The sequence below is a fragment of the Rhinolophus sinicus genome, linkage group LG04 (genome assembly GCF_036562045.2).
Source record: "Rhinolophus sinicus isolate RSC01 linkage group LG04, ASM3656204v1, whole genome shotgun sequence".
Taxonomy (NCBI): domain Eukaryota; kingdom Metazoa; phylum Chordata; class Mammalia; order Chiroptera; family Rhinolophidae; genus Rhinolophus; species Rhinolophus sinicus.
Genome location: NC_133754.1, coordinates 66,632,956 through 66,660,685, shown reverse-complemented (window position 1 = coordinate 66,660,685; position 27,730 = coordinate 66,632,956). Strand labels below are relative to the sequence as shown.

At 36.7% G+C, this 27,730-nt stretch overlaps 1 protein-coding gene across 7 annotated transcripts in view; it reads left to right on the top strand.

The window, feature by feature from the left end:
- The window catches only part of RBPMS (RNA binding protein, mRNA processing factor), a 157,860-nt gene that overhangs the window by 44,527 nt on the left and 85,603 nt on the right, over positions 1–27,730 (top strand). For all 7 annotated transcript variants that reach the window (XR_012495529.1, XR_012495528.1, XM_074329694.1 and 4 more), the window contains exons 2-3: positions 23,883–23,960; positions 26,758–26,796. Coding sequence is in view for 5 of the 7 variants with exons in the window: in XM_074329694.1 (XP_074185795.1) it covers positions 23,883–23,960; positions 26,758–26,796 (117 nt within the window). In the remaining 2 variants the exon portion in view is untranslated. The remainder of the gene's footprint in view (positions 1–23,882; positions 23,961–26,757; positions 26,797–27,730) is intronic.

Sequence of the window (27,730 nt, the reverse complement as noted above, 5' to 3'; positions counted from 1 at the left end):
TAATATACAGCATAACATTCTTGGTGGAAGACACCAAGATGCTTGCAAGGTGCTACATTCCTAATGTTTGGCCCTTCTACCGCGGGCCTGGGGATCAGCTCTCCCACTGTTTCAGTACTAGTCTTAAAACCAGTTCCCTTTCCATTCCTTCCTCTCTTTACTGTGTTGCCTCTCAAATTCAAGTCAAGGCACCACATCTATTCAGTATAGAATTTTTCAAGATGGAAGCAGCAGTGTGTGAAAAAGAGTGGGTAGCTGGTATGAACTGGTAAAAAATTGGAAAAGTAAAGTGAGAAAGCAGTGGATAGAAACGGGTGTAATGGTTAAGAGCTCTTGAATTCAGGAGTCAGGTCTTGTTCAATGTTCAAGTTTTGACTCTGTCACTTTCTAGTTTTGTCACAAGTTACTTAAGCTTTCTGAGTCTCTGTTTTCTCATCTATAATACAGCGACCAAAATAGTACCTAGTTCATCTAGTTGGAGTTAGGATTAAATAAATAATACATGTAGTTAAATACTTGGTAGTATGTTTGGCAAGTCTGATACCGCCCTATACACCTTTCCTTTCTTCTCCGCATCCAGTGTGAAAACTTTGTGAGACCATATTTACAGGGTGGACTTTTCTGTCTATTGTTCTCTTATCCAGCATCCTTCCTGCCCTGCCCCTGAGTTGAAGTCAGGATTAGAAATTTGGGGATTTGACACGTTATATTTTATATTATTTCTTCACTCAGCTGGGAATGCTGGAGAAGAATGATGGGTAACTTTTGCAAGAGAAAACAGTGATTGGAGCAATGCTAATTCCAGATTCTCAGGGTTTTGAACAGTTTACCATTCTGGCATGTATTCCTTAAATGCTTTGTTGAGACTAATTGAGAATTAAAGTAAGAAATAAAGCAAGAGAAAGGAAAACGTGAAAGACAACGAACTTCATAGCGTTTTTAAACTTGGGTTTTCGTTAAAATACTAAATCTCTAACAAGATCTTTCCTTTCTGACTTAGCCCCATATTCTCATATCTTGATTAATGTCTCCTTTCTACCCCCCAGCTCTTAGTTCTCTGTAGGTCATGATATCCGTTGTCTTCACATACCACCTCTCAGGAAGAGACAGAGGCAAGCACTGTCACCTCTGCCACACACAGGAGAAGCTGGGCCCCTGCAGAGTCACTGGAGGAACATCTGCTCCTGCCAGACCCTTGGCCAGATTCTAGGGGGTTTCTGCTCCTCGGCTAGTCGCTTGGGCAGTTTGATTTTCAGAGTACTTTTACATTGTTTTAGAAAGAACTCCTTCAGGACCAGTGTCTACAGTTTTATGAGCAGACTTTGGTTTCAACAGAAAATCCTGAAAAATTACAATTTACATTTAGTTACACTCCAAGTCAACTAGGATATCCTGTTTAGAAGCAGGGTTCCAGGCCTTTTTAAAGAACAGTTTATCTTTCTTTTAAACAAATGGAGGTATTACATGGGACACAGATGGAAGGTAGGTTGCCACATCAAAATGAATTCACGCATGGTTTCCTTCTCCCAGATAACTTTCCTCTTAAAATGAAGGGTGGGAGAATGGATTGAGATGACCGAACTTCAGATTTCCACATCTAGTCACTTTACAATCAAGAAACACGATGGCTAGCCAGCATTTTGATGGCTAGCATTTGTTTAAAAGTAGACTGTTTTAAAACACCTGGAGGTAGAATATTTATAATCACTTGCATGCTAGTTCCTAAGAATTAATAATTAAGCAGTTCAGCATGAAATGAATTTACAGATGCACTAAATTGGGCTTGATATTCTCCACTAGACCTAGTTTCAGTGCGGTGGAAACTCTGGACGGTTATGCCCTGATGTCTGCTTTTATTCTACTCAGAACTAGACTTGGAGGAGGAGGAAGGGACAGGCACCACGGGGGTCGCTTTAGTTGGGGGCTGAGGGTGTGAGCAGAACACCATGTCCATACCCGTGATTGTGGCTGGGAACTCCAAGTGCTGAGTGAACGGCAACTTTTAGGTTGTTTCCCTCCAACAAGCTCAGGCCTTCAGTCCCAGCTCCTGCCTTGGAATTCATGACAGTTGAATTCAGTGTCAGAAGACATCACATAAAATGCTGCATAATATTTCCAGAGCTGCATGAAAAAATAACTAACCTTCTAAAAGCTGGCATAGTCTTCTATAACAACGTTAAGTATAGCTATTTATCATTTTTGGCCTTATTTGGTTACCCGCTGCCTGAGAGCAATAAAAATGTTTTCTTAAACTGAAGGAAAACCTTTCATTTAAAAATAGAGAAATTTTGAAGTAAAACCATTTTTCCTTAGCCTTTTATGATAATGATAAAAGGCAGGTATTTTCCTTTAGTAAAAGTCCTACTACATATATGAAAATGATTCGAAAACATCAATATACATGGTGACTAATTATCATTTTAATATTTATTTAAAAGTAAATTGCTTTAAAAGCCCTGGAGGTACAATATGTAATCATTTTCATGCGAAAAGAAATGCTGCAATCATGGGGTCTTCAACAGGCCCTGAGAGCTACCGCATAGCAGTGTTTTCTTTTGCATACCCTGCTCGGTAGCAGAAGCGGGCAGACCACAACACGTCACTTGCTTGGGCTCCTGAGTCATGCCTGCCATCCCAGTGCTCTAAGCCTCAGAAGATTTCTTTTTCATATCTCCCTAAGCTAATATCTAATAAACTTCCTGATAAAATGATGTATATCAGGGATTCGGTTTTTGTCACAGGGTCTATACTCATGGGGCATTGTTGGTTAGGCAAGACTGAGACATCTTTCATTATTTAGTGTGTGTTGAATTAGGTCATGTGAAGGTTGTCAAGCAAAGCAAGAATGCTTTGCACAGGAACTAAATTGAGATTTTGATAGTTACAGATTATCATCTCCCCCGCCCCCAAACAGTTTTCTCTTTGGAAATAGCTCAGATTATTTAAGGCTCTCCAGAAGTGTCAATGGGGCTAGTGTCTTTTCTCAGGGAAAACTGCCATTTTACTGATGTTTCCCAGCAGGAAACAGTCTGTTGGTGATGAATATACTCATAAAAATGAAGAACAAGTGAGAAACTGGAAATTTTTGTACAGAGTTTGGGGCTAATTTTATTTATACACACATTTAGCCCATTTGTTTTTTAAAATCAAATTGTTAATTGCATAAATCTCTCCCGTCTTCTAGGGAATGCAGAGTACTGAGCAGCTAGATGTGGTGTTGTTTCAAGCCTTGACATTAGCCTGGATCCACAAGATACTGTTTGGTTCTCTGTTTCATTCCCGTCATTATTTTGGTTACAGTATTATTTCAAGCATTCTCAGAAAGATATCGCATCCATGGACAATAAGTTTTAGGAATGAAGCAGTGGTCAAAGGTCATCAGTACTGGAATACAGGACTCGTAATTCCTTGTCAAGTATTTTTTTCTCCATATCATTCTACCTTCCTCCTTGGTGAGCTCCCTCAAGAAGACTGTGTTTCTGTTTCTAAGAGGTCATCCATACAGGTTGTATGGTGCAAAGTTCAATTTAACTAAGACTGATGACTGTAAAAATGCATTCTGATTATTGCCTTCCTCTAAATTATCCTGAAACCTGGGCATTCTGGAGGCCTGTTATGTCTATTCAGAGGTGGCCAAGGAACGAAGGTTCATCGAGTCCAGTCTATGGGAAGGCAGGAAGGAATGAGTAATTGATGTTTGATGTGCAGAGATGATTGTACCAGCTATTACCATTTACAGAGAAGGCATCCAAAGTGTAATAAACAAAAAATGCTCGATGTCAAGGAGAGGAGAGGTGGGAGTCACTTGGTTGGAATCAGGCATTTTGTCCAGACACTAGATGAAGAATGTGATTGTCACAGCTAGATTTATTAGCTCTACTCACCTCCACCACCCAATAATTTTTTTTTCTATTAGTGCATAAGAATAATCTTTCTTTCATCTCCTTCAGTATAGTTCCTGTCATTCTGTCGTCTTTGACCTCTATGATGAGGCCTGGGTGGGGGAAGATTGCAAATCTGTTTCTCATCCAAAAGGGTCAGATTCTTCTCTGCCTCTGTTAGATTCACCCTGGGCCTGACTCAAAGGTTTCTGCTCTAAGGTCAAGGAATGTCTTCCCAAAACAGACCCTATGGCACTTGGCAGTCAGGAGCTTTCAGGGGGCAAACGCCTCATCTCTGGGGCAGTAATTGAATGTTGTTTGTATGTTCTTTTAAAACTAGAAAACCCTTCTGTGGTAATGTGTTATTTTAGTGTTTCCCAAATATGTATGATTAGGGAAATTGTCTGTGTTGCTTATTAAAAATTCAGACTCCTCAGCCTCATCCCCAGATCAACTGAATTAGAATTTCTGGAGGAGAATCCCAGCAATCGGTTTTTAAGCAGACACCCTGGACTTCCTTTCAATCAGGCATGTTTGAGAAATACTGAATTATGTGGTCTTTTCCCCCCACCAGCTTATTTTTCTGTTTGTATTTTTTGGAACTCATCATGTCATCCCTTTCTTTTCTTGAACACATAATGCCGCAAGCACAGTACAGAGACATCTCAGGATTGCCAGTTTAGTACTGAAAATCGGAATGTGGATAACTAAGTACTGCACAATATTGCTGGTCAAGGACTTAAAAATACTACAAGTTATTTCATAGTTTTCATATTCCTTTGAAAAGGTCATAAGGATGCCAAGTGTTATGTCCATTCTCCATGTGGAGGAAACAAGATCTAAGATGGTGAAATGGTAAAGCATCACGGAATACTTGAGGGTGTGTGTGTGTGTGTGTGCGTGCGCATGTATACATATATGGGAAGGGTTAAATATGTGATTTGTCATCTCTTATCTCATAACTCCTTTGTTCACGTTTAACTCTTGACCATGCTTTACACTCAGAGATAAACTTTTATTATTTTTACTATTATTTAGAGAAATGAATTATGCTTCTTTTTCCTTATAATTAAATAGTTCATGTGCCATCCTTTCTGAACTTTGCAGAAGAAAGCTAGTTTTTTTTAAAGAAACACATTTTGTTGATATCTAATTTAGGATTAGAATAATCCTTATAATCTTGAACACTAAGACAAAAAGATAAGTTATCAAATACTTAACGGTACTATCTTAGAAATCACTGAATTTACTATTTGTGTAAAGCCATGATTGAATTAGGTAGTGTTACCTAATTTGGGAATCCAAATTCTTGATCTTTTCCTGGGTTAAATTCTGAATTATTTTTGATGGATAGGTAGAAAGGGAGCCTTTTCCTCTTACAATTGAAACCTGACCATTTCTATCAAATAATTTAAATACTGTCCAACCTTGGCTTTCTCCGAGTGAATGTGTCATTCTTAAATGTCAGGTGCAGAAGGAAACTTAGATCCCTAGTTCAAGATTCTGTGATAGGTGAATAAGATACGGTGCCTGCTCTCAAGGAATTTATAGTTTAATTGGAAAGGACTTAACTAAAGCCCGTGAAACAATTAGAGAACAGAGGAAGACGTGTGAATGTGGTACAAACAGTGCAGTAGGAGTTCAGCAAATAAGGAGGGAAAGAATTGGAGTAGTCCATAGAAAGGTTCTTCCCTGGAGAAGGAGGAGACGTGACTTGGGCTTCTCATTCAAGAAGTGAGCCTTCTACGCAAAAAGAATAATCATCACAGAAGAGGCTTTTAGCCAGGAATAAGCAAGGTATGGTGTTAAGACTGACCCAGGAAAGCCTGGGGGGAAAAGTTGCAGAAGAGGGAAGCATAATTATGAACATTTGAATGCCAGAGGCTCGGGAATCTTGTTTTGATTTGATGTAGCGTGAGGAAACTGATGGATGTGAGCAGTGTTGATTGTGAGATTAGAAAAGCAATAATTTTGTTGTGTGTGTGTTTATTATGCATTTCCAAAATAAGTGTGTGTGTGTGTGTGTGTGTGTGTATTCTGTTTAACGTCTTTGAGCCATAACATGACATTGCAAATAAAATTTGAAATTTTTGATGAATGGGATACTACTCTCCAGCACAGATGAAGACATTTGGAGAAAACAAGTGATGCTTGTGCTAGCCCTAGAGGGTCATCTCAGGGTTATTGGCCAGTTATCCACGCATTGCTTATTCTTGGATGGTTTTGAAGGGCTGAGGTGTGAGGTTAAAGATCCATTTTCATCTTCCCTGGGTTCATAGTCTCTGTGACACAATTTTAGGTAGCAAAAAAGTGTATTGCTTGTGGTATGTGGTGTTAACCACACTAAACAGATTTTGTTAAAGTCATAGGTATATTATAGTTAAATATGTACATATATTGTCTTTTAGATTTCTGATGAGGTTTGATATTCTATTGTATTAGGTTGGTGCAAAAGTATTGAAGTTTAAAAGGTTAAAAATTGCAAAAACCGTAGTTACTTTTTCTTTTAAGTAGGGAATATTGAGGAACAGTGTGTTTCTCCAGGGCCCATCAGCTCCAAGTCATTGTCCTTCAGTCTAGCTGTGGATGGCGCAGCTCAGCCCCAAGTCCAGTCACCATTTGCAGCCCACCCCAGTTCAAAATCCCATGTGGGAATTGAACCGGCAACCTTGTTGTTGAGAGCTTGCGCTCTAACCATCTGAGCCATCCGGCCATCCCTTCCAGGACTCAGAGGCAGCTCGTCTTCAATCTAGTTGTAGAGGGTACAGCTCACTGACCCATGTGGGAATTGAACCAGTAACCCTGTTGTTCAGAGCTCGTGCTCTAACCAACTGAGCCATCCGGTCACCCCAACCACAATTACTTTTGCACCAACCTAATATTTAGAATATTTGGAAATTCTTCCACTAGGCTCCGGGTAAATTACACTTTAATTACTAGATTAGATGTGGCTGTTTGTAAGAATGATTGAGAAGTTTTAGCACTATGGAACAGCATATCTGGGATGTTGGTTATATCTTTATTTGGTCACATTAGAATCCAGACTCTGGCACCATGAACACTGTTTTGGCTGTGCATATCTTAGCCTGTGTCCTGGCCAGAGCGAGGCTGGCACACCAGGTTCCAGGTAGACCACTGACAGGCTGAGTCATGTCCACTATGAGAGATTTTTCACATGCCTTTAGGTTCTGAGAATTTTGAGAATTCTTCCTCATTTGGAGAAGAACAGTTTTGGAAACTGCCTGAGCTGTTGTTGGATGTTCACAAAATGGAAAATATTGAGTTGGTTTCTTAAAATATACTATTTTATTTGTATTCATTACAAATATGTTATATTTCAAATGTGTGTTCTCGTTCATATGTTAAACCTTGAAAAGGAATTTCTAGGGAGTGGGGAAACAATGTGAATAATAAGAGTTTCACTCTGGAAATTCAGTATTAATAATGAAATATTTGTGTGTTCAGTGGTTGTGTTTTCTTTTCTTCCCTTAACAGCTATGTTTTAGACATTGTTTTATGATGGGTAACTTTTCAAAGTATGTTTAGCTGGCTAAGTGAACTCCCAAGTTTTAGGATTTGAACAATTTCATTCTTTAGCACTCATTCTGCCTCTGCCAGCAAAACTTGTTATCAGATAGCAACCGAGGGGTTATATTTATTTTACTTATTTAACAAAAACTTGTATGATGCTTACTACATGCCAGGGACTTTTCTAAATACGTTGCAAATATTCATTTATTTAATCCTCTCTGCAACCCTATGAGGTAGATTTTATATCTTTCATTTTACAGATAAGGAAGCTGAGGCTATAATTAGTTAATACCGTGTTTCTCCAAAAATAAGACCTAGCCAGACCATCAGCTCTAATGCATCTTTTGGAGCAAAATTAATATAAGACCCGGTCCAGGTATAATATAATATAGTATAATATATAATATAATACCTATAATGTTAGGTCTTATTTTCGGAGAAACACTGTAGGTTGTCCAAGATCACTTAGCTAATAGGTGTTGAAACTGGGATTCAAATCCGGGCAGTCTAGCTCCAGAGTCTGTGTGCTTAAATTAAGCACTGTGCTCTGCTGTGCTTTTCTTCCTCACAAGGGAAAAAAGACAAGCGAATAGATTTCAGGTCAGAGTGTCTGTGATGAACTAAATGCACATCAGTAACTCTGGAGCCCCTTTACCTTGTTTTACACTGACAACTCTGCTGAGGTCTTTAAATTTGTAGCTTAAGACATTTTTTTTTTTTTTTTTGTAATGGCTGTGTGTCCTATTGCAGGATGATAAAGGATTTCTGGATAAGCATCTGTCTACATTTATTTTAGCCAGTATCCTATTCACTGGGGACTCTAATCCAAAGGAGCTCTTAAATCCTGAAACTGAAACACTTAGAGACACAAGAGACAAAACAGTTTTTAAACTTCAAGATTTTGAATTTAGTTTCTATTGCATTAAACTAAAGAAAAAAAAAGTAGCTGCAGTTTCTTCCTGAAATGTTACATTACAAGATGAGGATGAATCCATTATCTAGCTCAGTTTTCATTAGATTTCAGTAGGCCCTTTTCCGTTAGCTGCGATAAAGTTGACTGAGCATTCAAGATGACCATATCCAGCAGGCCGTAAATGCTGCTGCCCAGAAATGTCCTTGCATTTCAGAAGTTTAAACAGTGTTATTAAAACAAGGAACCATGATCTTTGAAGTCAAGAGGTTTGGGTTCTTATCAGAGGTGTGGAGACCACAACTACAATGATTTCATAGAGAGCATGGAAAACTTAAGGAGCCTAACCAGATAAAAATAGCAATACTCAGGTGGAGTCAGGCTGACTGACAAATGTTACTTCTATTTTTATGGCAAAATATTTGTCATAGTATTGTTTAAAAGATACAAAATTATAAACAACTCATTTATAGAGATTAGTTAAACTGTAATATATCTAATTGTAAAATACTTGCAGTCATTTAAAATATTTAAAAAGTATATGTAACTCTAAGAAAAAAGTTTATGCAAGAAAGTCAAGGTAAAATTGTATATACAATATGACTACAACTCTGTTGGTTTTTAAATTAAAAAAACCCCTATATTTTAAAAATAGACTGGAAGAATATAGACCCCAAATTTTAACAATGCTTGAGTTTGAGATGTTGGAGCTATGGGTTTTCCTCGTGTTTTCTTATGTCTAATCTCAATCTCTAACTTAATGTGCTACCTGAAAAAATTTTTTTTCTAAGTTTTTGTTAAAGTAGTACTTGTACATGTCAAAAAATGTTGTACAAAGGGGGTTATAATGAAAAACAACTGTCTCTTGTTTTACATTTCTCTGCCTCTCAGCTGGACTCCCCAGAGGTAACTCCATTTAACTGGATTCTGTCTTATTGTAAATTGGTTTACTCCCTTGTTTTTCTGGAGTGCCTTACGTAACTTTTTGCTCTGCTGTTTTATAGTTTACAGTGTCACTGATAAGGAATTTGTTGTCAGTATCATTATCAATACTTTGTAGGTGGTGTGTGTGTTTAACATCAGAGATGTGTGTGTGCTTTAACATTTCTCTTTATCCTTAGTGTTCTGAAATTTCACTATGGACCTAGCGATGTGCTGAACACTTAATAGGCCCTTTAAATCTGGAGCCTCATGGCTTGAGACATTGTGTGTGTGTGTACACACACACATATATATATATATATATATATATATATATATATATATATATATCACAATTTCTTTATCCATTCATCCATTGATGGGCACTTAGGTTGTTTCCATATCTTGGTTATTGTTAATAATGGTGCAGTGAACACGGGAATGCATATGTCTTTTCGAGTTAGTGTCTTTGTTTTTTTCGGATAAATACCCAGGGGTGGAATTGCTGGGTCATATGGTAGTTCATTTTTTAATTTTTTTGAGGAATATCCATAGTGTTTTCCATAGTGGTTGCACCAATTTACATTCCCACCAACAGTGCATGAGGGTTCCCTTTACTGCACATTCGCAAACACTTTTTATTTCTTGTCTTTTTGATAATAACTATTCTAACAGGTGTGAGATGATATCTCATTGTAGTTTTTAGTTCCATTTCCCTGATGATTTAAAGATGAGCATATTTTCATGTATCTCTTGTGCATCTATATGTCTTCTTTGGAAAAATGTCTATTCAGATCTTCTGCCCATTTTAGAAATTAGATTGCTTAGTTTTTACTATTTAGCTGTGTGAGTTCTTTGTATATTTTGAACATTAGCCCCTGATTAGTTGTATGATTTGCAAATATTTTCTCCCATTCAGTAAGGTGCTTTTTCATTTTGTTGATGGTTTCCTTTGCTGTGCAGAAGCTTTTTAGTTTAGTGTAGTCCCACTTGTCTATTTTTGCTTCTGTTGCTTTTGCATTTGGTACCAGGTTCAACAACTTACTGTCAAGACCAATGTCAAGGATCTTTCCGCCTATGTTTTCTTCTAGGTGTTGGTCTTACGTTCAAGTCTTTAATACATTTTGAATTAATTTTTGTATATGGTGTACGATAGTGGTCCAGTTGCATCCTTTTGTATGTGGCTGTCCAATTTTCCCATCACTATTAATTGAAGAAACAGTCCTTTTCCCATTGCATATTCTTGGCTCTTTTTGTCATAAATTAATTGACCATATATGTGTGGGTTTATTTCTAGGCTTTCTATTCTGATGTTTTGATCTATATGGGTATTTTTATGCCAGTACCATACTGTTTTAATTGCTAAGTTGAAATTGGGAAACATGATGCCCCCACCTTCGTTCTCTTTCTCAAGATAGCTTTGGCTTTCAGGGTCACTTGTGATTCCATATAAAGCTTAGGGGTTTTTTGTTCCATTTCTGTGAAAAAAGCCATTGGAATTTTGATAGGAATTGAATTGAATTTGTATATTGCTTTGGGTAATACGGACATTTTAACAGTTTTAATTCTTCAAGAGCACAGAATATCTTTCAATTTATTTGTCCTCAATTACTTTCATAAATGTTTTGCTGTTTGCTGTATACAGGCTTTCACCTCCTTGGCTAAGTTTATTCGTGGGCATTTTATTCTTTTTGATGTAATTGTAAATGGAATTATTTTCTCAATTTCTCTTTTGGATAGTTTGTTATTAGTGTATAGAAACGCATCCGATTTTTGCATATTGATTTTGTGTCCTACAACTTGACTGAACTCATTTATTCTAACAATTTTTTGGTGGAGTCTTTAGGGTTTTCTATGTATAATATCATGTTACCTTTAAATAGTGACAGTTTTACTTCTTTCCAGTTTGGCTGCCTTTTGTTTTTTCTTGTCTAATTGCTCTGGCTAGGAATTCTAATACTAAGAATAAAAATGGTGAGAGCTGGCATCCTTGTCTTGTGCCTGGTCTTAGAAGAAAAACTTTGAGCTTTTCACTGTTGAGTATGATGTTAGCTCTGGGTTTGTCATGTATGGCCTTTGTTATGTTGAGGTACATTCTCTCTCTACTTGATTTGTTGAGTTTGTGGTTTTTTTTAATCGTAAGTGGATGTTTAATTTTGTCAAATGCTTTTTTGCATCTACTGAGATGACCGTATGATTTTTACCTTTCATTTTGTTAATGTCATGTTGACTAATTTGTAGGTGTTGAACTATCCTTTCATCCCTAGAATAAATCCCACTTGATATCATGGTTTATGTTCCTTTAAATGTATTGTTGAATTCAGTTTGCTAATATTTTGTTAAGGATTTCTGTATCTCTGTTCAGGAGGGATATTGAGCTGCACTTTTCTTGTGGCACCTTGTCTGGTTTTTGTTATCAGGGTAATGCCAGCCTCCTAAAATGAGTTTGGAAGAGTTCCCTTCTTTTCTATTTATTTTTGGAAGAGTTTGAGAAGGATTGGTAGTAATTCTTCTTTGAATGTTTGGTAGAATTCACCAGTGAAACTATCTGGTCTTGGACTTTGGTTTTGGACTTTGGTTTGTTAAGAGTGGTTTAAACCACCAGGCTTAATATAGTGGTCTTTGCCTTTCGTTATAGTAATTGAAAAATGTTATGGGAATCCATATTTAAATATCCAACAAACTTAAAAATTTTTTAGATTCATTTGAAAAGCATATGTTACTTTTGTTAATCTAGGTTATTTCTCAACCTCAAACCTCACCATTTCTTTTTTTTCTGACATTTGTTCTATGTCTTTCATTGCTCCCAACTGACACATACAGTCCTACTTGTAAATCATGTTAAGTCTTCTGAGACCTGATCCCTTTACAAAATTACACATGCGTATACATATGTAAAGTTAATATTGAATTGATTTATGATCACATAAATGGTAAACAGACATAATTATAGGTGATTATCAAATCAAATCAGTTATGTCTCAGAGGAGAGATAATTCCTGTAGTAGGCTGCGGGATTATTAGTTGTAGCCTAAATATATTGGATGTATTCTAGAATTGGAAATTCTATGACTGAAAATCTAGGAAGTGATCTAAACTTAAAAATGGACGTTTGCTCTTTTATTGGAATAATGCATTATAAGCATTGGATTTTAAAGTGTTTAAAATTTTGAACTAATTTATGAATTAAAGGAAGTATCCACCTTAAGTTAGGTTGTATTCCTAAAATTTGTATTTCAGTTGTATGGTATTTTAAACACAAACAAGTATTGTCTGACTAAATTTTCATGCAGAAACAAGTTTAGAAAAGTCGATGATTTTTAGTAGTGAGCTCACCAACACTTTGTTAATACAAAATGTAGCCCGCCTATAAATACATCTATGCTCTGTGGACTTCTCTGGGTTTGACACACCTAGTCTTTTCCCTGGTAGTAGTTTAAAATATTTTAAATTTGTATATTTGACATTTTTATTTTTTATATCATGTGAGATGTATCTGGAATGAGGAATGGATATTTAATCAAAGTAGACCATAACTAAGATGTCATATACTATAATAAAAGGTAGTGATTGAATAAATCATGAAAATTATAGATGGAGTAAAATATACATTTTTTAAAAGAAGAAAGTCACATTTATTTCATTCTAATGTCTTTTACAATACTGAATCTTATCAATTAAAAGCATTAAAGGAGAAAGACTAATTTCTGGTAGGGTTTTAAATAGAAATGCATATGAATCCATAACTATATAGTGTCACTTCCCAGTTTTACCAACTGATACAAATCTCTTGATTATTGTGGATATAATTATTTATATCATAAAGTTTTTCTAAATGTATACTTACATTTGTTTAAACTTTAAGATAATTGTTAGTTCACATGAAGTTCTAAGAAGTAATACAGAGAGATCCTTTGTGCCCTTTGCCTAATTTTTCCTAATGCTAAAATGTTGTAAAATCATAGTACAATATCACAACTAAAAAATTGGTATTGATACACTTAGGTCATTTTGTTTAGAATTCCCGTTTTACTGTGTGTGTTTTGTTCTGTGGATGAAGAACAGTCCATCACCACAAGGATCCCTGCCCTTGCCCTTGTGTAATGTGCACCCTCTTCTCATCCCTGGCTCCTCCTTTGTCCTTTATAAACTCTTCATCTGCTTTCCATCTCTATACTTGCATCATTTCAAGAATATTATATAAAGGAATCATGTGGTATATAATCTTTAGGAATTGGGTTGGTTTTTTTTTACTCAGCATAATTCCCTTGAGACTTATCCAAGTTGTTTGTATTAATAAGTTCTGTTTGTTTGTTTGCTTTTTGCTGAGTGGTATTCCATGGTGGGGCCGTGCCACAGTTTAATCATTCACCCATTGAAGGACATCTGGCTTACAGTTTGTCCTCGAAAATAAGACCTAGCCAGACTATCAGCTCTTACGCATCTTTTGGAGCAAAAATTAATGTAAGACCCAGTAGTTATATTATATTATATTATATTATATTATATCATATTATATTATAGCATATTATATTATACCCAGTCTTATATTAAAATAATACTGGGTCTTATATTAATTTTTGCTCCAAAAGACCCATTAGAGCTGATGGTCCGGCTAGGTCTTATTTTTAGGGAAACACGGTATTTCCAGTTCATGGCTATTATGAATAAAGCATCTACAAACATTTTTGTACAGGTTTTTCTATACCCTGTTTCCCCAAAAATAAGACCTAGCTGGACAATCAGCTCTAATATGTCTTTTGAAGCAAAAATTAATATAAAACCCGGTCTTATGTTGTATAAGACGTTATATTATATTATATTATATTATATTATATTATATTATATTATATTATATTATATTATATTATATTATATTATATTATATTATATTATAGTAAAAGAAGACCGGGACTTATATTAATTTTTGCTCCAAAAGATGCGTTAGAGCTGATTGTCTGGCTAGGTCTTATGTTCGGGGAAACACGGTAGTAATTGCATTTTTGTTCGATAAGAAGCTGCCAAACTGTTTTCTACAGAGGTTGTACTTTTCACCTTCCCACCAGCAGTGTATGTGAGAGATTCAGTTTTTTGCATCCTTCCCAGCACTAGTATTGTCATTATTTTTGTTTTATATGAGAAAATACGGTTTGCTATGGATATTAATCAAATGGATGCTTTAATGAGTTATGGATATTAATGTATAATTTAGCTAAAATATACAATAAAAATAGTGATGCAACAAATCAGGAATATTATAAAATTGAGTAAAATATACTTTTAATATACCTTAAATGCTAATACTTAATGAAGAAATTAATTTATACTTTTAATGTAGGTAGGAAGAGGGCAGATATTATTATGTCCAAGCTTAATTAAAGATTTTAGAAAGTGATGATTTGCTAACACCACTTCAAAATTTATTACTTTGTTTTTCTTTTCTTTATTTTTCTTTTCTTTCATGGGACTTGCTTAAACCCATTAGCCTTGATACTTTTTTAAAATCTCAGAAATAGAATGAAAAGAGAAACAGATTTTCCTGATGTGACAAAAGTTGAAAAAGAGGGCTATGAAGGAGGAAAGGAGTCCAGGAGAATGCATGAGGAGCAGGAGCGGGTTGCTGGCCAGAAGGGGACTTGCTCATGGCATCTTAAGGGAGAAAGAGAGGCGCAGTGAAGGACGTTGAGGACCGGCCTTATTTAATCCTTGTGACAACTCTGTGTAAGAAATTACCCCCAAATTTAGCAGCTTAAACAGCAAACATTTATTATTTGATAGTTTCTAAAGGTCAAGAATTTAGGAGCTGGCTTAGCCAAGTGGATCTATTAGGTTAGTGCAAAAGTAATAGCGGTTTTTGCAATTATTTTAAACTTTTAAATCGCAATTACTTCTACACCAACCTAATAGCTCAGGGTCTCTAATGAGGATGCAGGTAAGACATTTTGAGCTGGGGCTACAAGTCATCTGAAGACTTGACTGAGACTGGGACGTCTGCTGCTAAGATGACTGACTCACAGGCTTTGGCCCCAAACCTCAGTCCCCTAGCACGTGGACCTCCCCAAGGAGCTTCTTATCATCAAGACATGGTATCTGGCTTCCCCAGAGCGAGTGATCCAAGTGAAGCTTCTTCTACTGAGGAAGCCACAGTGTCTTTTTGAGCTAGTGTTAGAAGTCACACACACTCATTTCTGCCATATTCTGTTCATTTGAAGTAAGTCACTAAGTGGAACCCACGCTAAAGGGGAAGGAAATTAAGTTCCACCTTGTGAAGGGAAGAGTAACAAAGAATTCGTGGACATGTTTTAAAACTGCCACAAGTGGGTACCTTTATTGTCTCTATTTTCCAGATGAGAAAACTTCTGAATCAGGAGAGGTTAAGTGTCTTGTCCAAGGTGCATAGCTAGTGAGTTGCAGAAACAGGATTTAAATCCCAGCAACCAGGCTCAACATGAATTTTTTTTTTTAAACTACGTATGCTTTACTGCTTTGAATACTTAATCTCTTAAATGCATATTAAAAGGTCACAATGGCTTTATTTCTTCTTCATACTCATCCATATCTGAATATTTATGGATGGAATGACTTGTTTGAACAGATCTGCTTTGTTAAATAACAATTACTCAAACTATGCAGAAGGAGAAAGAAAGATACTTTCTTTTAATATTTTTTCATATGTTCTGCTTATATTTCATTTTGTTAGGCCATGGAAAAGTCTGTATTGTGGGTAGCCCAGGTGATCTTTTTGACATTTTATAGGATTAAAATCCTAAGGGCAAGTGCATGTTAGGGCACAAGAATGCAAAGTTCTGTTTATAATACACTGGATTAATGTATCCGTCTTTAAATTTTCATGTTTTAGCAATGTAAGCCATGTAATTGAATGAAGAGTAGGATTCCTTGGGCTAACCAGGGAAACAGAATAAGCCATTGGAAAGTTGACTAAGGGAAGCCATGGTGGGGTAAGAGCAGGAACAGAGTTAAGGGGTAAAGCTTTCTGTCTTTATAAGGAACTTTTTATTGAACTCTAAGGATCTGACAGCCATATATTGTGTTTGACAGCACTCAGTGAATTTACTAATAATGAGATTAAGTTCTTACATGCAGGCACTTAAATATCTGGTTTCTTATCTAGGACAATTCAAACCCTAAATTCCTGATTTGCCTCTGGTACCCACCTCCCTTTGTGTCTGACAGCACTACACTAAGGACATTTCTTAATAATGGGGTTAAGTGCTTACACGTACAGACACCTCCCCTGCCTATACTTGGGCAGTTTTCAAACCATAAAAATTCTCAATTTGTCTTTTATCCTTTTAGACTAGCGTATAACAGATGCAAGGTGGGACTTTGGTCTTAAGAAGTCCTATCGAAATAAGATTATGAGATCATCTGATTATCAGTTGACGTCGGGTTGGGCTGTGATAGGCTCCTCAAACAACAAACGTAGTCACATGGTGGATCTATTGCTAACTTGTCCCCATTCCTTGTGCATGTTCTGAGCCCTGCATATATGACTTTATGGAATGCCACGTTCCTCCTCCTTCTATATGTGCTCCCGTGAGTCTTCCTTCTTTTCCTGATACTACTGGAAACTTGCTGATCGCCTTGACAAAGGGCACTGGCTTCCATGGCCCTAAATAAAGATATACTACATTTGGTTATTCTACAGATAGGGTCAACCAACTGAATATCAGTCAGGGCAAACACTAGTGGGTCCCTTAAAACTAGGGAGACGTGCATTGTGGATAATTATGTGACATTTTCCTTTAGTAAGGAAAGAGCAATTATCAATTTAAAACTGGAGTCAGTGCAGTGACCCTTTTTATCCTGTGGTTAGTCAGTCCTTGGTGTTTGTAGCAACCTGGACTCTTGAACTCAAACATAACCTCCCCGGGGCTAGGAAAGGAGTGAGTCTTTAAGTCCAGTAGGTATCCATTGTCAGGAAAAGGAACCGGACCATCTGCCTCATCTTGAAGCCAGTGCCAACAGAAACTGGAACTTGACCAAAGGCCGATCAGATTTTACTGAGTTGCAACCAGAATGAAACACCTGGCAGTCCATTTTAATGATTGTGGAAATCCATTTCCATGGTGGCAATACATGAATGGGAGATCATAGGCCAACAGAGCCGCCTTTGGAAGCGAGATGACCAGCAATCCTCAGTAGGATTCAGTTTTTGCAATATGGTGTTTCAGTTGGTGCTTATAGAATAAGCAAAGAACTAAATCCATTTATACTTTATTTTAAAAGAAAAATAATTTAGCCCGAGTGTAAAACTTCCACAGCTCTGGAACCCCCGCCCCACCTTCCTATCTTACGAGTTGGTACTCCCTTAGTTGTTAGAGAGGGAGTGATCCATATGTCCTTGGAAAGCAGGGTGGTCCCAAAGCAAGAACACCCTTTTGACTGTAACCAGATGGTCCTGCTCCTAGGGCCTTGTCTTAGAGGCACTGGTGCCCCCTTGGGTTAGATTTTATTTTTAAAGTAAGTACGAAGAAACATTGACTTGTAGTCAGAATTGAAATGTGAAGCAAATATATGAATGTGTATCTCTACTAGGTCAAGCTTGTCCCTGTAGAGCAAGGATAGGCAGGAAAATGAGAATTTCTAAGGACAAAAGTGGATAGGCAGGACCCAAGGTTTGTATTTTCAAAGAAAGGAGAATACATTTGAGCTTGTGTTTATTCTCTTTTTATAAATAAATAGCTTATGCTCATAAATATTTAAATGCCAAAGTATACAAATATATAAAATGTAAGCTCTATAAATCCCACTTCCCCTTCACACTATTAACACATATGGAACTTCCCACTATTAACATATAGGGAATTTGGTATATATTCTTTCAACACTTTTCTTTTTTTTAATTTTTTACTTGAGCATGTACTAACTTACAAAAACACTGAAAGAATTAAGCTTGGATTTTGAGTAATTTCTGGTGTTTGCTTTTTTATTTAATAATCGAAAACCTTGTTCTATGTCAGTAGATATAGATATCTCCTCACCATTTTAAATGTGCGTGCTGGTGAGTTTGGGCATCTTTTTTAAAAACTCTGAATTATTATTCATTTACATAAATTTGTTGGAATTGGACTTATTTATACATAAGTATGTTTCAGTCATCATCAGTTGACATGTGAGCGATTTTCCTAGTATCCGTTTATTGATCGCTCTTTGTTAATGGATGTAGAGTCCTGAATTTTTTGTAGTCCGTTGCAATTTCAGTTTGTTTTTCTTTTTATCATTTTTCTCCCTTGATTCTGGTTGTTTTTGTCTCATTTCTCTTTTTCTTCTTCTAAATTTCTATCTCTTACAGTGTTAATGTCTTTTGTCTTTTTGTCATATATGAGTGGTTATCATTTGATGTTGTGCTAACTGTATGCATATGATTGTGACTGGAAAGTGTGTTCACCACGTAGTTACCAGAGGTGCCGACAAGCAAACTCTCACTGTCTCCCATGAATACACAATGTCATTCTGTAGATTTCTAACATAATTCAAGAGCTATTTATAGAGTATGCACTCCGTGCCTAGGACTGTGCTGCTCACTGCAAAAAAAAAAAAAGCCTTCAAATTTTAAAACATCCTTTAAAAGTTCTTCTCTGTGAATCCACTTATGTGTTTCAAAGAATGGTTACTCCAAAAGAATGATTTAAACATACAGCACATTTGAAAGCTTCTTTTGGAGCCTACTTTTGTATGTTTAAAAATGTGGGTAGATGGAGAGAAAGCTTGCAGAGGATAGATGGTCACAGAAGCACCCCCACGGGTTTTAGTTATTAGAATGTTTCAAATGACTGACTATACACAGTTACTCATGAGTCATTAGAAAATAAGAAATTGCTTCTCCTCGTCCTATAAATGTAAGAGGACCTCAAGAGATCATTTTAGAGCAGCTAGACGATTGTCCCTAAGACCTTTTAATAAACATTTAAAACATACAGAGAAAATGCCTATAGTCTTTGAACACTACAGTGTTTACCAGATGTGGCTATTTACTGAAAAGTGTGCATGATTACTCTCTGCTGTGCACTGAAATTAACAAGCATTTATCTGGTGGTTTTTATTTTAATGTTTAGAGTACTTACAAGATAATGCCTGTTCTTCATTAAAGGTTGGACTTTTCCATTTCAAGGGCTGTTTTGGCCTTTCTATCCAAGAAAGCTCAAGACTGACACAATGACTTTACTTGCAGAGAGTTTATTAAATTAGAAGTCAGTCACTGAAATGTGGCTTGTCTTTCCTAGTGGGAGCTGGCAGTGCCATTTCAGAACACATGGTTAGTTTTATCCAAAATGTAACTGTGGCCTCTGCAGGAATGGTACATACCGTGTTTCCCCGAAAATAAGACCGAGCCGGACCATCAGCTCTAATGCGTCTTTTGGAGCAAAAATTAATGTAAGATCTGGTCTTATTTTAACATAAGACCGGGTATAATATAATATAATATAATATAATATAATATAATATAATATAATAAACTACTGGGTCTTATATTAATTTTTGCTCCAAAAGACGCATTAGAGCTGATGGTCCGGCTCGGTCTTACTTTCGGGGAAACATGGTGATAGCTGAGCCAAGAAGGCTCTTGCTCTTAGCATTCGGCACAGGATGATTTCTCCTAGCATTTATTCTTTCAGTCCTATTGGGGTGAAAATGAAGTTGGAGATGCATCCACAGAGTCCATTAGAGTTCCTTTGGGACAGAGCTGTCAGCAGCTTCATGTCTTGAACTTCTATGAGGCATGTTGTGTCCTTGACTAAGAAATGTGTTTCCCCATGTGTCTGCTGCAGTAAACATCTGTGATGCCAGAGGCAGAATGCCAGGCACATCTGTGTCCTCAGACGCTGCTGGTAAATTAAGAGTTGCCCTGGATAATGACTGACCTGCCACAAAGTTCATTTGGGTGTTTTATTTGCTATTGGGGGAGGGAGGGACTTTTTTTTCTGAGCATTTGATCATGGATTTACATGTTTCTTAAATTTTTATCTCACTGTTTGGGTTCCAATTGGTTATTTTGTGAATGAGCTAAGCTTTCTGTTGTCACAGAAGGTCATTTGCATATTTTGTTTCCTTCACTGACAGTAAGCTCCCTGCAGTCAAGAATTGTGTCTTAGGAATAGAAACAGTGGAAATATAAAGGTTGTATGAGATATCAGAGGGGTAGTAGATTGGGGGGGGGGTTATGTTTCCACTTTGTGAAAGATATAAATGATAAATGTCTAACTATTACATTGTTTTGTACACCTGAAACTAAAAAAAAAAGAGAGAGAGAAAGAAAAAAAGAATTGTGTCTTAACTTTGTGATTTCCACAGACATAGCAAAGACAAAACCCAGAAGTGCTTTGTTATTTAATGGCTCAGATAGAAAGTGTGGTGGTGGGAAGAGTAGGGAAGCTAAAATGTTTTCAAATATCCCCATGGTTCTAGGTCCCAGTCACCTAGAATTCATAGACATGTGTGAGTTACATATCTAGGAAGAGCTTTTTCCATTCATTATATACATGATTTCTTTTTAAACTGCTTAATGAAGTCTACAAGTCTGAGGAAGTCTAGAAGGGATTCAAAGCACATGGATTCCCAGCACTTGGATTTAAGTGACCTTTAGTTGTACTCGTAATTTCATAATGTAAGTATTTAAGAATATTTCTCCTAGTCATTGTATCTGTTCTGTCAGAGGAGACAATATCTGTTCAGCGAGAACTGACACATCCTGGCAGGTTTCTGAGACAATGTTGGGTTTCAATAGATTCTAGGAAATGTAAGTTGTGTTCATATGTAAATAAAATGTCAGACATCTTAGTTGCCTCTAATTTAATGAACAAAGCAGAGTTGCTTTGAGCCTCTTGTCATCTCTGGGCAAGTGGCAAACGTAGACCTAACAGCTCTTTTTTCTCCCCCCGTGTATGACTCTTTCCTGTTGAGACACTAAGATAAGAATCTCTTTCTTTGAATTCTGAAACATTTACATAGAAAAGTTTTCTCCATAAACTTGACAATTTTTTGTTATAAATATTGGTATTATTTATAGTTTCCTCAAGAAAGCAAAGTAATAATAAATTAGATAATTCTCAACCCAACAAAATAAACTTACAGTATCTAATACATACTTATTATAGAAAGAAAATACAAATAAGCTAAAAAAAATGAAAATCACTTATATTCTACCACTCAGAGCTAAACCATATAAATTTAAACATTTGGGTATATATATATCCTACAAGGCATTTTTTAATACATGTGTGTTGGCTGTTTTACAGAATGAAACTAAACTATATGTACTTTTTCCTTGAGCATCATTTTTATTGGTTGCTTAATATTACATTTTATGGATATAGATGAACTTTAATTTATATATCAAGTAATCTTGTTGATAATTCCCAGATTTCTAGTGGGTGTTGTTGCTAAATTGTTTGACTTGCAAGTTCGTAAAGCCTTTTTCTTTAGAACAGTACTACAAATGGTAGTTTTATTTCCTAAGTTAATTCCCCAAATACTAATTGACACCTATCATATAGCTTGGCTTCCTTGCTGAACAAATGGTACTCCAGTGTTTAAAACATAGGATCTGCTTCATGTTATTTCCGTGGAAATCTCTATAATCCAGTGAGTACCTGGCATAGAACCAGACATATAATGGACACTCAACAAAATCTGAACTAATGGGAGCGAGGATTCCCTCTCTGCCCAGGGTGTCCTGGCCAGAGCAGCTGAGGAGAACAGATGGGTGTTCACTTTCTGGACTATGGGTAGATGGTTGTGGATGGCAGGGAAGGAACACTGGATAGCTGGGTTCCCTTTGGCAGTTGTCAGTGAGTCAGCCTTAACAGCTTTGATAAAGTTCCTTGGAAAGAGTCTTTATCATTGGCAAAGTTGGGGAAGAAGCAAAAGATATATTAAACAACAAACTTGACCTAATTGATGTTTATAAAACACCCAACAGCAACAGAATATACATTTGTTTGAAGGACACAGAGGACATTTATCATGTTCTGGGCCATAAAACAAGGAATTGAAAAGGTAGTTTTCTAAAAAGTAAAGCATGTACCTACCATATTATCCAGTTATTCCACTCCTAGTTATTTATCCAAGAAGAAAGAAAACATGTCAATACAAAAGCTTGTACAAATTGATACGTAAGTGTTCATAGCCATTTTATTTGTAAAAGCCCCAAACTAGAAATAATCCCAATGTCCTATCAAGAAGTGAATGGATATGGAGTACTATTGTGCTATAAGAAAAGATGAAATAGTACTATTTGCGACAACATGGATGGATCTTGAGATTATTATGCTAAGTGAAATAAATCAGAAAAAGTTGAGAACCATATGATTTCACTGATATGTGGTATATAAAACTGAAAACAACTAAAGAACAAGACAAACAAATGAAGAAACAAAAACTCATGGACACAGACAATAGTTTAGTGGTTACCAGAGGGTAAGGGGGGAAGGGGGTGGTAGATGAGGGTAAAAGGGATCAAATATATGGTGATGGAAAGAAAGAGAACTGACTCTGGGTGGTGACACATCGTGTGATATATAGATGATGTAATATGGAATCATACACCTGAAATCTATGTGACTTTACTAACAATTATCACCCCAATAAACTTTACTTAAAAAAATAAAAATGGATAGATAAACGAACTGCTACTTATCCATATAACAGAATACTACTCAGTAATAAAAAGAAATAGACTTGATACATGCAACAATGTGATTGAATTTCAATATAATTATGCTTAAATGAAAGAAGTCAGACAAAAAGGATACACACTTTATGCCTCCAGTTTATATAAACTTTAGAACATGTACACTGAGCTATAGTGACAGCAGGCAAATCAGTGATTGCCTAGGCCTGACGATGGTAGGACAGGGTGAGAGGAAGACCAAGAGCGCATGAGGAACCTTTTGGAGGTGATGGATGTGGACATTATCTTGTTTGTTTATGGTTTCACAGGTTATACATATGTCAAAATTTACCAAATTATAAACAAGATATACAGTTTTATATATCAATTGTACCTCAAAGCTGTCTAAAATTTGAACATAAACAAACAATAAAATAAGGCATGCATGATACTAGGGCTGTTTATATGCTGTTTCCCCAAAAATAAGACCTAGAGCTATGCATTCGAGCTACTATTTAGGCGTTTGAATTGTTTGATAAATGTTCACATTTATCAAAATTACTGTAACTATGAATGCTGGTGAGGGAAGCAGTGACAAGATAGGTAGGAGAAAACATTGTTTTGATATTTTTTTGAGCCTCATTCTATGTTCTTTTGATTAGAGCAGAAGCATGGGTAGATTTACTGTCCTCGTGACAGTTTTTTTCTTAAGTTAACAATTATGTGGACCTTCTCCCCGCCTCACATTTTTAGAACCAGGCAGTGACTAGTTGGGAAGAAAGTCAGTTTGTGAATTTAAAGCAGCTTGAGGCAGTTCACTTTGAATGATTCACAGAGAAGAGTTGGCTCAATGGCATCTTAGCATTAGAGAACTCATTGTGTCATTGAAAGAATGTAAAATAGGTGGGACTCGTGGAATATTTGAAGAAATGCGGTTTTGAAATTTCAAGTGAAAGCTATTCTCTGGATTCTACTCCTCTGATGACTTCTCATGTTTATTTTCCAGGTCCGGACCCTATTTGTCAGTGGTCTCCCTCTGGATATCAAACCTCGGGAGCTCTATCTGCTTTTCAGACCATTTAAGGTACCTTTTCAGAAATTGTAAAACTAAACAAAAAGTATGTGTATAAGCTTCATGGGGGCTCTTTGGAGGAAGAAATGAAATATTTGAGAAAGTATCCTATAAAGTGATATTTTAAAAAGGTTAATGAGTAAAGGAGATTTAACAACTCAATTCTAAGTGCACTCTCACTTGGGAAAGACTGAAGTTGCCTTTTGTCTTCCTAACAGCTAATCTAGAGAAATCTCTTCTCTTACCGATATGGACATGAGCAGCTTTAGTGTACCCCCGTCTATCCTCTGCCAGCTGGGGGTGTTCTTCTGAGTACAGATCACCAGAATTACTGATTATGTATTGATATTTCAAATGCAATAATAAAGTCAAGCCCTATCCCTAGGAGATTCTTTATTAGTTGAAATAGTTCTGTTAATAGTATTCTTCGGAGACACAATAAGTTAAATAGGCTTTTGTGAATTAGACTAGGAACCTAACACCACTATTTTTTTCCATAGGAAAAAAAAATGTCCTGAGTTTCAAATAAAGTAAAACAAAATTTTAAAGTATTGCTTGGTATGAGTTGAGGGGACGCTTTCCTGGTGCTTAGGGAACTATTTAATGGCGTGTGACTATCAAGATAGAACTATTTTAGAGATACTTAATGTTGCTGGGATTGAAAACTTAACAGGAAATTGGACTCAAGCCGAAATAACCATGGAGAAACCTTGCAGGTTAGCCTGTGGAGGATAGGAGAAGGCTGAGACTGGGCAAATTGCTGGTTGGAGACTTTGGCACTCAAGGAGTGTACCTAGAAGCCATGATAAATTCCAGGACTGTGTCTGAGCTGGTCGTTGAGGACATGTCAGCAGTCATGCCAGGCCAGGGTCACACTTATGATTAGGTGATGGACCATCTTGATTTCTGACCAAAGATCCATCTCTGTTGAAGCAGGACTCCAGCCACACAGGCAAGACAGGTTGAGAACAGTATCTAGCTTCTTAGGGAGAGGAAATAGGATGTGACAGCTGAAAACAGCTAGGTAGGAAAGGAAAGGGGAGCCTTAGGAGGCAGCCAGTTAAAACCAACAAAGATAAAACAGAGTCGAGCTTATATGCCAAGGAGGTACTATGTAGTAATGGACCTAATTCCATTCTGACAGCCATCCCCTTAACGAAACAATACTGATGACGATAGAGAGGGAAACAGAAAGGTTATGTATGAGGTTAGCTGAGAAGAAATGGGAAAGAAAAAGGTGTTGTGGATGGAGAGTGCCAACGTCACAGAATTTCCTGAGTTTCTTCCACAGGGTTGCAATTTTTACTCTCTGTCCCTTTTGTAGGATGAGGACTTTTTAAGTAATTGACCACCTTAATGGACAACATACTGTTATGTTTATATATGTATACAGAGAAAGAGATTCAGCCAGCAAGCCTTTATATGAATTATCTCATTTAATTCTCATCACAATCCTTTAAAGTGGTTGGCCTCATTTTTTCAAATGAGGAAAATGAAACTTGAAGCAGTTGAATAAATGTTGCTCAAGTTCACACACATAATAAATGGCAGGGCCGGTATTTGAACCCAAGCAGTCTGACTGCTGTCCCTGTTCTGAATTACTGTGTAATACTGCTTCTCTTCCTGTGACTTGAGAGTACAATTTATTCCTACTAGTGGTGTTGTACTTGAGTGAAATACCCATTTGTCCTTTGCCACTGAGGCCTTCAGGTTTAAGCCTCCAGGTTTTTCAGAGAAAGCGCCTTGAAAAGGAAAGAGGAAGGGCTGTGAATCACCACCTCTTTGGCCAGAAGAGCTCAAGGTCTTTGAGGTGAAATGTTTACAGTAGCTAATTGGTCATGAGTTCTCTGCTGGGAAGATATGAGAATGAATCAATCTCAACATCCTGCCCAGAAACGCTATGCTGAAGTCAGGACTCTGCTACATTCCTAACAACCATCTTTTAATTAAAGTCCCTGGAGGTTGACTCTAGTCTGCAAATCTGTCTCTGCACTGATATGTGTGGTGGTCAATCCTGTCAAGTGGTGTTTTTCCCCCCTCTTGTGTCACCCATCAGTGCAAGCCACAGCCATTGATTACTTTCAGAAATAAACACACTTTGTTATCCTTATCCTCAGGAGCCAGGGAGGGGTGAGGGGAGGGAATGAAAACAGTGTTTCTGTCTTCCTTGAGGATGAGCTGCAATAAAAACCCAACAGTGACTTTTTGCATGTCCCATTCGGAATACCAACATGAAAACTGGCTGATTTAATAAATAAGCAAAAGAACTCAACAAGATTTAGCATCACTGCCTGCTTAACCTTTCCTGGCAGTTTTGAAATTTTGATTAACAAGTTCTACCTGGTGCATTCTTAATGTTTCATTGTTGTTATTTTATAGCAAATACACGACCAAGTTATTGCATACTCTGACCTTCATATCTTATTAATTTACCCTCGTCCCTCTCCTTGTTCTATAAAAAAGATATCTGCTGTAGAGACACCCATTTTCCTACTATTGCATAATTTCATGAAAAAAAAATAAGAAAAAGAAACAGATAAACATGCATGAATTCCAGGGCTTGATTTCCTTTAGGCCCCAAGTTTGCAAACATAGATATATATACACACATGCATGGGTGTGCCTGTGTGTGTGTGTGAGAGAGTGCGTGCATGTGTGTGTAATTTGCTTTTCCAGTTAATTTGAGGCATTTGTGAAAAGAGGTAGTCAGTAGTCATAAAGGACTCGTTTTTACTTCAGCAAGATGCTTTTATAATTGCTTTTTTTCCTACTACTTATTTTTTGTCTAAATTTGGTTCTTTATTTTTAGGGCTATGAGGGTTCTCTTATAAAGCTCACATCTAAGCAGGTAAGAATTTTAAACTTGCATATAAATGATCACTTCTACAATAAGTTTGAATTGACTGCCTTTAGGAATGTTACTGTAGCTTAACGTTCTTTATTCCCATTAGGGTTTTATTTTGCCGTTGTTGTTTTAAAATTAAGGGTTTCATGGGTCAGAAATTAGCCCAGGAAAATGATTTATAATTCTGTAGTCTCCTGCTAGGATGACTGAACTGTCCCCACTGGAGGCAAAACTAATACATCCAGCATAGTTATATTGGGATTTATCTGTATATTCAAAAGTAATTATTAGTTACATACAAATTCATTTTTATTCACAATTCTTTCCTGTTTTTTTATTTTTGGTTTGTTTAATGTTAAACAAGCAAACTTTCACAATTGGTATGAGTATCTGGTGGTGAAGAATCATGTCTCTCAGACCCCCTAATTGAGGGTGGTAATCACCTTTGCCTGGTAGTCGGCAAGCTTCTTGAACATTTTCAGCTATATTCTTTTTTTTTCTTTCTTCCTACTGCTGAATACTTGGCAGCTCACCTCCTAATCACTTTTAGTCCCTCAGTAAGGTGTTCTCTGATTCATCAGTAATAAGCTATATTGCAAGCATCCTTCTGGTGGACTGAAAGATACAGAGTCCAAAGGGATTACGACCCCTCTCTCTTTAGTTGGAACAGTATGGTTTACACACCTAATTAAACACAGGACTTTTTAAAGGCATCCCTTGGGATTTGCGATGGAAATGTTCATTTTATAATTTTGATCATGCAGTGAGAGTTCAGGGCTTTTAGCACTGTGTCATTGTATTCCTTGCACTTACAGTGTACTGAAAGGTGATTTTGTTCTCCTTCCATTTAAAAAGGTGAACAGACTGAGGTACAGTGAATTTGATTTAGGAAAGTAGAGCCTCTCGACCCAAGTTTTCCTCTATTCCCTTGTTCACT